At 32.0% G+C, this 11874-nt stretch overlaps 1 protein-coding gene and 1 pseudogene across 1 annotated transcript; both read right to left on the bottom strand.

Annotated features, from left to right (window-relative positions):
• Positions 1 to 2828, bottom strand: part of LOC107873888 — a 5355-nt pseudogene extending 2527 nt beyond the window's left edge.
• Positions 2829 to 4230: 1402 nt separating this feature from the next.
• LOC107875838 (homeobox-leucine zipper protein ROC8) lies at positions 4231 to 8883 on the bottom strand. The gene is made up of 10 exons (XM_016722690.2): positions 8197 to 8883; positions 7628 to 7745; positions 7339 to 7524; positions 6783 to 7247; positions 6592 to 6693; positions 6290 to 6502; positions 6011 to 6191; positions 5530 to 5798; positions 5273 to 5362; positions 4231 to 5150 (listed from the first exon to the last, which is right to left on the bottom strand). The coding sequence occupies exons 1-10, from the start codon at positions 8319 to 8321 to the stop codon at positions 4695 to 4697; spliced, it is 2205 nt and encodes a 734-aa protein (XP_016578176.1). The 5' UTR covers positions 8322 to 8883; the 3' UTR covers positions 4231 to 4694.
• Between the last annotated feature and the right edge of the window lie 2991 nt (positions 8884 to 11874).

Consider the following 11874-nt stretch of genomic DNA (forward strand, 5'->3'; position numbering starts at 1 on the left):
TATATATATATATATATATATAATAGTGCAGTAAAATTTATGCCGCTTCTGCTTGCTGCTGCTAGGCTCTTGATATCTACTAAATTGCTATACTGAATCATGGACTCAACACACCAGTTGAGATAAGCGATGAGAACCAATGGCCATAGTTACGGATGGGAAAAAGAGAAAAAAAATATATATAAATACGAACAATATATTGATGGGAAAAGAGACATATGAATTTCTAGCTATGTAAAAGAGACATATTCTAGCTATGTAAAAGAGACATATGAATTTCTAATTTGATGGGAAAAAAAACCCATATAAATACAAACAAAACCTATATAAATACAAACATAAAAATAATTAACTAAAGTGAGGGTTATTTTTAATTTGTAAACAAATAATATATTTTTACAAACAATGCACTATATATTATTTTTAGTACCACAAACCAAACAACCACTAAAAAATAATACCAGCATAATTTATCCCAGCACAACTAATCCCACCATAACTTATCCCAGCATAACTAATCCCGATATAACTTGTTTTCAAACCAAACGACCCCTAAGAATTTTGTTTAGGAGGAGATTTTCTCTAATTTATTTTTTATGCTTTTGATTTAGGTTTTTAACATGTAGGTCAATTGGCCGAATCATATCAATAATATTATGTTTTGGTATATTTTTCTAGTCATCTTATTTATCGTCTAAATAGTTTGCAACTAGTACCTTCCGCATGATGTGCCGTGGATTTCGAACCCAACAAATTATTGGGGCTGCATGTCGGATTTAGGTTTGACAAAAATCCAACAAGAAAGCCTGGAAAGTATACAAAGGGTAGAAACTACTGAAAAGACAAAATGATGTGCTTAATGCTATACTTCTTACAAAAACAAAGTAGTAGTACAATATAATTAACTTATTCTTCTTGTCTCCGCCGCAATAGAGTAGTTAGGAAGACAAATCTCAACCAAATTCTTAATGGATAAATTTGGACCTGATTATTTTACCTAATAAAAGTTTATTCTCTCTACTTATTTAGTAAGAATCCAGCAAAAAAATATCGACAAATCCCATATGCTTAAAAAACAAGAGTTAGGACAAGGGTATGGACGGCTAGCAATATATATATATATATATATATATATATATATATATTATGGTGACTTATCTATTGGCAATTTGTATTCATGTTAAAAATTGGAATAAAGTGAAAAATAAAGCAACCAATGCAACCGACATCATCTTATACAAAATTGAAAGTGATGTGTGGTTAGGGAGCCCTACTTTTAGCTAGGTTAAATCCAATTGATATATCATCATGATTTCAGTTTCTTCATGTGAGGAATTAAGAATATTTGATTCTAAATTAAAGAAGGAAAAAGACAAGCAAAAACCAATCAACAAAAATAGCAGATACAGTGATGATTGAAGGCTAGAATATTCGATCATACGTATTATTACTACTTTCAGGTTACTATATATATGAAGAGACAAAGTGAAGACAAAAAAATTGTCACTCAAGAGATCTAAAGTGCAAGTAACGAATATTTCAGCTAGATTTGTTTATTTCCATTATCATTCAAGAATATTATAGTATTGATATCCTGCATATATATAAGAAAAGATAAATAAAGCAATAAGGAATATATGAAACACTAAAGCTTTCCATGCATGCAATGCAGTCCCACATTAGTACTAATTAATGCTCATGATAAAGAGTTTGATAATAATGGAGTACTCATTATAATGGTGTTAAAGTATTATTCATGTTAGTCAGCAACATCACTTGTCCAAATGAAATAATATTTCTTATACTGTCGTCGATATATAGTAACTAAAAAATTATAAAATGAACTAGTTACCTGAATGGTGGAGCTTCCTTCACTCTCTTGATGATCATCGATTCGATATATATTCATGCATAACCCTATCGGTCCTGAGGGGCTCTCCCTCTGTAGTAAACCGGTGTCTTCTTCATCGCGATTGCTCGAGTTTGGGACATTACTGTTCGATCTTTCCCTGTCGATCGATTTCCAGTATCCAGCTCTGGTCGCTCTATTTGTCCAAAATCCATTTGGGTATTTTCTATCCCTTGGCCCAAAAAAATATCATTCTGGATCTCTACTTGGTAAAAATGATTTCTCTGACCCGAATAAGAAAAAAGAAAAAGAATGAATGATTCATTCCTGCCTGAAACTTTTGGGGGAATTATTTTTAATAATCATTTTCTGGAATGACATGATTATATATATACATTTTCTAGTAGCTAGAAAGAATGTGTCATTAATTAATGGCTAAATTTGTGTGTAAATAGATAGAGCCAGCCTTTTAAAAGTGTTGTTTTCAAGATCTCAAGTAAATGAGGAGCTAGTACGTAAGTCATACCCCCCCCCCCCTTCCTTTTCCTGTATAATTACCGATTTAAAATTTAAAGTTTATGGTTCTGATAATTTCTCATTTGCAGCTGAACCCACGAATCATTTATGCTACTGAATTTGCAGTACTTATTTAGAATATTTCTCTGACACATATACAAGATTTGAGCTAAAGCTATTAGGTACGTACTGCAGAAGCAACACCATATATATATATACTGAAATATCCACTTCTGTGTCTACATTTATAAGTAGTAGCCAAAAACAATTGGTCAATAATAAGGTACACATGATGCAACCTAGGTTTTTGATGCTCGTGTTTTCACTTGGAACATAATAAGTCAATTGCCAAGGCTCACATTTGTAAAGATCAATTTGAGGCCATGTATTTTTCTCTTGAGATAATAATTGACAAGCTCTTCATCTGTTGGATACCAGGAGGCAATCCCACAGCTTCAGCCATTGATATATGTCTTTTCTTATTAAAGCTATGCACATATATACAGCAGTTAATATATGTATATGAATCAATATATTTTATACATAAAATATACCCCTTCTTCTAATATTTAATTTTTCACTTTTTCCCTTTTCCGGATTCTCTTAAAACGTTTCTCTCAAGCACTACTATATATACTGTCTCTTCTTGGATACGACTGTTTAATTAACACATCTTATCTAGTTCTTCCACTAGCTCATTAATAAATTAATATATATGGCTTTCCCTCGTGAATTATGTGGCTAAAGCAGGGAGAATTTAACATCCCGTTTGGATGGACTTATAACTTTTGGCTTATTTTTGTCCGTTTAAAAGTTATTCTGGCTTTAAAACACTTAAAATAAGTCAATCCAAACAGGCTCTAAGACAGTTCTGTTCACACTAAGCTGCTTAATTGTCTCTAATCCCTACATAATATATACATGCGCTTAATTATATCCTACATGACTCCCAATGAGACTTTTTTCTTATACGAAGTAATGGCAATGCAAATTCAAAAACTATATTCATTGAGTTCAGAATATGTGTGATCTTAGCCTTAATGATCAGCCTCTGATTAACTTGTACGTCTATCATAATAATTACAGATTATAATTTTGTTAAATTTTTGATGCATCTAAAACGCAATAAAGTAGTTGGTTGAAAGGGCTAAAAATACAGGCGCGCACACACTACTAAAAAATATTTACTAGCTCTTTTGTTTTTTAGAGTATATCAAAAAATAAAATTTTCTTTTACTTGTTCATGTTTTGCAAATTGAGAATGAATTGTATCAATCCTTTTTATTTTTTACCCTTAGTAACACCGTTGTCCAAATAAATTAGAGTATTTATATAGTTAAATTTAAATTTTTAGAATACAATTAATAAGAATAATTCTGTAAAATAAATACTTTTAAGTATTGTTTTCTTTAAGTTGTAACTGGTAAAGTTGTTGTCATGTGGCCATGAGGCCATGGGTTCAAGCCTTGAAAACAGTGTTTGACAGAAATGCAAGGTAAAACTGCATACAATACAACCTTTTTTTTTTTTTTTTTTTTTTTTCTTTAAGGGGTCCAATATGCTATAAAACAGAATGGAGGGAATAATAATCTAGCAAGAAATCTAAGCAAATAAAATGGTGTTTTGTACATCATATATATCTTGGTTTATGCAGTACAAATTCCGACCACAAATTACACAAACTTAGAATAGGTGAGAATTGAGACCTTCTTTGATGTTAGCAAATAAAGTTTTTCCCAACATGTCCTTGTTTTTTTTTGGTCCCATTCATGGTTGTCATTTTTGTACCACATTGGACCACATTTTGGGATGCATGTACATTTAATTTTACTATAGAAAAAATAAAATGGATAGATGTAGATATAGAGAGAAAATGATACACATCATAGTTAGTTAGATTGATGAAGGAAAATTCCATGTGTAGAAGTCAATACCCGAACCATACAAAGTTCTTGCCTCAATAAAATAAACATGTATGGTGCGTTCTTGACTCGCTAAAAATAATATATAAAACAAGGACAGATCGGTGCTGCATTTACGCGGTTCTAGACTCTCTCTTTTAAGCAAAACGGAGAAGAGAAACCAATATTTCAAAAGCAAAAAAAGAAGGGGGAAACTAGCTATGAGTAGTTAAAGTGTAATAAAGCTTTTGGCAGGAGTAGTAGCAGGAGGGGCATATGGATGTATTAAGCATTGTGTCAGCTCCAGGACTACGTATTGATGAAAAAAAAAAAAAAAAAGAAGAAGCATAGCATTGAAAATTCTCAACTAACTCCAAATAAGATCTCTTTCCCTTTTTTTTCCCTCATTGAATTCATGATTCAACTTCTCATCTGTACTCAGTATTTAAAGCAGCAGCTGAATTAAATTCAAAATTGGAGCAATTCAAGGCAGCTTTAATTTGGTGGATAGTGTTGCCTATAAGGTTATTAACTGTGTTTACTGATTCTGGGCTCATTTTGGCTGATGATGACAAACTGCTCACCAATATCTGGAATGCCACTGTCACTAGTGACCCCCCACCCCTTCCCCCTCCTGTCCTGTTGTGTTCTCCCATGGTATCATTATTATTATTCATGGATGCCTCATTGGACCCTCCGTCGTGTCGGCCGTCCCGCAATATAGTGAAACCTGAGGGTAGCAGTGGGATGTAGGTGGTGTCTTCACCACTCATGGCAATGTTGATGGATTGTAAATCCACAGGGCTGTAGACTACTAGTGAACCTGAAGAGTCTATGCAACTTTCTTGAAGTATCAACATGTTATTCTGGCTAGTGTTGTAGGCCTGCAAGAATGTAACATTATGTGGTTATTAAAAGTTTTGAGTAATTTAAAGAGGAAAATAATAAGAGGAAATCAGATCATTCCATTATTTGTTAAATATGTCAATGGATTATGGAAATTTACCCTGAGCACAGAAATAGAATTCCCTGGATGAGAGCCATTTGCAATGTGAGCTACCTCTTGTACTGGATTTTGGTTGGAAAGAACATCCCACTGTGTCAAGAAAAAAGGATCAAAAACGATACAAGAGTTGCTCAAAATAATGAATACGTTTGAATTAGAACAATGTGAAATATGCACACCCTCGATATGTACTACACGTTGAACAACAATAACGGTCTCCCTTTCAAATTCAAGAAGCTTAGTAAATTTTTGCACACCTGAGACCGAGTCCTTTCGTCCCTGAGGAAGTTGAAGACATGTTGTGGAGGAACCGGGAGCCAAATTGTGGAGGCTGCACTGATAACTACGCCATTGGGCTGGCCAGGATCGGTGCACTTTTGAAGGGTGGCTCTGACTTCAAACTCATTCGTTGTAGAAATGTTGTTCCACTGGTGTCCATTGGACGGATTTATGCTGGCACAGAAACTGCTCACCATTCTTTGAGACACTTTCATCATGCTCTTCTTCCCTTCTGGTGATGGAATCACTGCCACCATTGCGTCAGACACAAATTAGTTTCAAGAAAATCAATTTTCCTTTGTATATTTAGTCTCAAGCTCGAATATAAGAGGGGTTGTAGTAAGTGGATGATTCGTGTAAAAAGAGTCAAACCAGCCGACCCTTACTGATTTGGAAATTACGCATAGTTGATGGATAGATTAAACTTGTATTTGATGCAGTACTAATTAGTGAAAGTACCTCCTCCAAGTTCACGAGAAGAGTTGCCGCTAACCATTAGACAAGCATCTCTCTCACACATTCTCTGAAGAGAACCAAGCCATCTCTCTGCTCCAAATGCCATACCACTATGTATAAGATCTCTATATAGCCTATGAATTGAACCTTTCTCTTCCACTTCAACATGTTCCAACCAAGTTACCTATTATACAGTAGAATTAACCAGTTAGATATAGTACTACTAATACAGAATTATAGAGCTTAATCACAAAATTGTGATATTGGAGACATTTCAATAACCTTGGAATAACCATTCGGCATGTCTTGTATCAAGCATCCAGATGGAAGCTTATGAACCTTGCATGAAGAGGGAGGATACAAATTTTCTTGAGTAATATCATAAGAAACATCGACAATTGCCCATGAGCCTGGCTCAATCTGCTGGCAAAACCGTAGGAAATACAAATGTCGCGTTGGGACTAATGGGGAAAGCACTTGCTGTTCTTCATACATCTGCAAGAAGCAGAACTAATTTCAGCCTCGACAACATATATGAATATAATTTCGAAGAAAAGATGGAAACTAAGACTGCGTTTGTTTACCAATTGTAATGTACTACTCCGGCTGTCCATTATGCCACATGATATTACTTCAAGTGTTCCTGCCTTTGAAACAATTGTAGGAAAGAATTCCGCCCATTTATTCTACAAAATAATGAGAACAGAGAAAAATTTTCACTATCAGGTTATTTGGAAGCAAAATAAAGATAATGAGAGCAAGAAGATAGACTAACCACATCAATGAACATATCAACTAAGGCCAAACCATTCATGATCACAACACCCGACTCCCTGGAAGCCTCAACGCGAACATTTGGATTTTTCAACGAACTGTTAGCCTTCGGAAAAATCTGGTCATAGGTATCGACATTAAGAACATGTCTACCATCAGTTGTAGACTTTGTCCACAAAGGTTCGTTAGTTTGTAAAAGCCTAATCAGTTCCTCCATGGCATTGCCAGCAATATCAGCCATGAGGGACTTATCCATGTCAGAAATGTTCAATGTAGGAAATGTTAAACTTGGAACAGTACTTGTCGAACTTCCAGGGAGAAGATCGAGATCAAGTGAAGGGCCAGGTAGTCCGAAATTAGACATGGACATTAAGTTTAGTGAGGACAGATGAACAGGTTGCACTGGTGGGAGCTGTGCAATAGGCCTCCCCATATACTTTGCAGCAATGCTTGAAATTTTGTCAAGCTGCAAATGCCAAGAAAAGGATAGTAAGATAAAGAAACAGAGAAATTAAGCGAATACGAACAAGAAATTATATAAAAGGATTGACACGGACCTCCTCTTTTAGTTGCAAATTTTCCATCCTCAATTTCTGTTCATCAAAATAAGTGTGTTCAACTGGAGGACCTCCACAAGAGGGACATATCACATTCTTGATGGCTTCCCTCATCGCGATATTTTCACATCGAATTCTATCATTTTCTGATCGAAGTGCACTGTTATCTGCTCGCTCGTGTTGACTCTAACATCAAGAAGTTTATGTTTATTACTCCATCAAAGAAATACATAGAACTCCGCACTTAATATTGAAACAAAAGAAATAATTAGATAAAAAAGATGAAAACCTTCAATTGAGTCCTCCTGTTTTGGAACCAAAACTTTATTTGACGAGGAGCCAAACCCAAATCTCTGCTTAACTGCAACCTGGTCTTCTCGTCTGGGTGCGGACATTCTTTGAACACACTAGTACAATGTATGAACACCAAAATATTACTCTAGTTAGTACTACATAGTATGATAAATTAAGTACTACTATATATTTCCTGTAGAATTTAACTTCTAGTACAGTTGAATTTTGACAGTACGCTATCTAAATGATAACTATAAGTAGGTGTCCATAAAACTGGCTAAGATTTCATCTTTATGGATTATGAATTTTAGAACGATCACTTTAATTACTGGATTCTAAGTATAATATATCTACATACTCTAGGTTTTAGCAAAAACTACTCGATTATGCTTAACCCCTTGTATAAGAAAATGGAATCCGTAAACAGAAAAAAATAAGACATATTACTTGCTACAACACGTTAAAACATACACATTTTAACACGAGCTGATGGTATATAAGTTAAAAGTCATTATTATCATTTTATTCCTATAATAATTACTAATAGTAAGAATTATTTCTTACGCTTCAAGGCTTTGAATTTGGTGTGCAGTGTGTCTATGGAAGCATTTCTTCTTCCGTTGAGCATCCGCGGCGTCGCCGCCACCACTTGAGGAAGCAGCACCACCTCCGGTACTCCCGTATTCCATTGATCTCTTTAATTTCTCTCTATATATATTGTGAACAAGGTAAGGAAAAAAAAAAAATTCAATGATAATAACTATATACACATGGTTTTGAGTAGATTAAATACTTGTTGTAATGAGAAGCACGAGTATATATGTAATAATAGTACTATTACTAGGAAGAATGGATGATATATATATAACTATGAAAAGGAAAAAATGAAGGTGGTTATAGGAAAGGCATAGTAAAAGGCAAGACTTATGGTTAATATAATGGAATATATACAAATAATTACTAGTAATATTGTGTAATGAACATGAATATTGAGAGGGGGATTTGGTGGAGAAAATTAGAAAGTAAGAAACGGATGGAGAGAAAATAGAGAGAGAGGGGGGGGGGGGGGGGGAGGGGAAGGTGGGATGTAATTAATGACAAAGATTGGAAAATGTGGGAGAAAGGAATGAATATTAACAAATATGCTATGCTATAGAGGGGAAGGGAGGGAAGACAAAAGCACATTTGTTAGAGAAATAAAAAAATGCCAACACAAACCTTCTTTAGAGATCTATTTTTTTTTTTTTTTAAATTAGGTCCAGTACATGTATGGATCACATATGTTCCAACATAAATATTTGCTCCCTCCGTTTTAAAATAGTTGCCTTGCTTCACTTTTTAAGAATTCAATTATATGTAAATCAACATTTTAAAATATATTCTATCACTATATTAGTTGATATGAGATGCATCATATATTATCGACGTACTTTTTGTATAGTTTATGAATATCTAATTGTATTTTCAAAATATTACATTAATTTAATTCAATTTAGATCCAAAAGTTAGTTAAATTAATTCTCGAAAAGTGAGACATGAGAACTAAAAAAGAATGAAGAAAGTAGTATCTAATCATGGTTAATTTTAGTAGGAAAGATTACACACACAACAAATATAACTCTTATATTTATTTAAAATAGCAACACTACTTTAAAAAAGTTAAGATGCATAATGTAATTAAGTTGGGGTTTAGTCGCAAACGCACCTTATTAAACACATATCTTCTTATTTAAAGTCTGAAATGTTAGTGTATCACTAAATACAGTGACATGCTATTTTCAAGTGATTTTTTATTGTGGTTAGCCTGTTTTCTATGAATGTTACAAGTATAACAAATAAAATACAACAAATAAAATACAAGTGTGATACCATAAAAATATAGTGACAAGAACATACATATTTATTTCCACGTGGATACACTATATTATATTGCGTGTGGATACAATGTATTTAAAAATTTCATTACATTTTGAAACAACTATTGTTATGTTTCGTTTAACACACAAAGTCACAATCTATATATTGTTATGTTTTGTTTTGGTTAGGAACAAGTTCTTTGGGATAACTAATTATTTTAAAATAAGTTATTCTGTGATTTTATTCCAATCAAGCATGAAATAAACTCATATTAAAATTAATTTTGAAGTTAGTTATTCCTTATTTCTTATACTGAACTAGCCCTTATTCTAAGTACGTATATTTATTAGTTACACCAGTGAAGCACAGGAGCTCAAGGAGGTTCATTTGAACCTTCTTTGTCGAAGAATTACACAGTATATATTATATTATATTAAATCTTCTTGACCTTTTTATGTGCTTATTTTTTGATATTTTGAATTTTTGTTGATGAAAATTATGACTATATCACTGACTGGTGATATATATGAATACTATTTCTACTACTTTACCTACAACCTGGTGTAGATCCAATGCTTTGTCACTCGATTCATTCAAAATCAGTATTTATAATGTAAATATAGAATTTTATACAGACAACTATAAACATTTCAACAAATATTAGATTTGAATCAGTAATCTAAAAAATATTATTATTATTAATTTAATGTTAAAATTTTAAAAATTAAACCTATGATATTAAAATTCTGAATCATCATATGATTGCAACGTATTTTAGACACTACGAAAGGTGTGTGGGCGGGATTGAATTTAAATCTTGACCTATAGGTTTTATATTTTAAATATATATATAAAAAAGATTCATGCGTGAAGAGATTGCTCATAATATATATGTGGAGGATTTTAAAGAAATAACTAGTTATTATTATTATTATTGATTTATTGGACCAATTGATTTTTTTTGTTAAAATTATATGTATTTGAAAGTTTGTACTAAATATAATCGTAAGTATTTGTTTTATATGAAAAAACATGAAGATATATGATTAACTAATGCATCGCCTTAGGAATTAGGATATTATGATATGAATATGACGTGCTGATTTGGTAATTAAGACTGTGTAAAAGTTTGAGAAGTAATTACAGGACTTGTATGTTTATAAGAAAAAGTACAACCTTTGAAATCTAAATCACATAGTAATTTCGAACTTCTTAGTCAACCTCTACAATGGAAAAAAACAACAAAAGATATAAATGTAGAAGAAATAAAACAATATCCCTTAGCAATATTGTTGAGTCTTATTGTCCGTACACTATACTTCTTCCTCCAAGTACATATACTATTGGTCGTTTTAGTCAAATAAAATCATTTTAAATATGTGACTTTTAAAAAAATAGATATTATTTAATTTTTCTTTCTAAATCTACTCTTAGTACTCCAATAATTAGTGAAAATTGAGACGTTCCACAAATAAAAAAATAAAAAAATAAAATGATAGTGTAAGTAAACACTATCAGAATTAAGATATTATCTTTTTAAGTAGCATACAAAAGATTAAAGAAATATGTAAGTTATAAGTAAGTAGACAAAGAAGCAGCAAAAATGAAGTATCTTGAGTTTATGAATTTTAAATTTTGAAATAAGTTAATTTATTGGGTTTTATATGAAATATTTATACATAATAATTAGTAAATTTTTAAATATAACTATAGAATTTAAATCAAAATTAATAAATTTTGCCGAATCTATAGGGAAGCTTCGGGGTCATTTGGTAGATTGTATTCGAAAGTTAATGCATGCATTAGTTTAATGTGTACTACTAATACCTCGTTTGGTATACTTTTTCATCGTAAGTATAATACACTCTATTGTGTATTGAGGTGTGTATTACCAATACCTCAAAATCCATGGTATTAGCAATGCAGTGGATCTAATGCATCCATTAACATGATTAAAGATACTATTATACCAAAAAAGAATTTTCGCATCCTTTACGACATATATATGGAGGATATTTTTGTATTTTTGTTTATAAATTATGTAATTCATGTTATTTTTAATATAATACACCAAACTAAACACTGCATAAGAAAAATACAAATATAACTAATTAATGCAAGTATAGCTAACAAAAACATTATTAATACAAGCATTACTAATATACCATATTTTATATTATTCTTATACACTCTATCAAACGATTAGTGTGAAAGAGTAGTATTTTTGTTCTCATAACTTTGTAGAAAGTAGAAACAAAGGATTATGGAAGTACATTAAGGAAACAATTGGTATATATGGAGGAAAATATTTTCTCAAAATGTTTTTAAATTTTTCATGTTTAGTTGGTCAAAATATTTTCTCTACGAAAACAAGTTACTTAATAA

This window comes from Capsicum annuum, chromosome 6, assembly GCF_002878395.1.
Source record: "Capsicum annuum cultivar UCD-10X-F1 chromosome 6, UCD10Xv1.1, whole genome shotgun sequence".
Classification (NCBI taxonomy): domain Eukaryota; kingdom Viridiplantae; phylum Streptophyta; class Magnoliopsida; order Solanales; family Solanaceae; genus Capsicum; species Capsicum annuum.

Excerpts from the sequence above, each read along its gene's own strand:
- LOC107875838 (XM_016722690.2), bottom strand. The coding sequence starts at position 8,321 with ATGGAATACGGGAGTACCGGAGGTGGTGCTGCTTCCTCAAGTGGTGGC. Across the intron at positions 7,746-8,196 it reads CAAATTCAAAGCCTTGAAGC|TGTGTTCAAAGAATGTCCGC; the intron begins GTAAGAAATAAT and ends ACATTGTACTAG. Across the intron at positions 5,363-5,529 it reads ACGAAAGGACTCGGTCTCAG|TGGGATGTTCTTTCCAACCA; the intron begins GTGTGCAAAAAT and ends TTCTTGACACAG.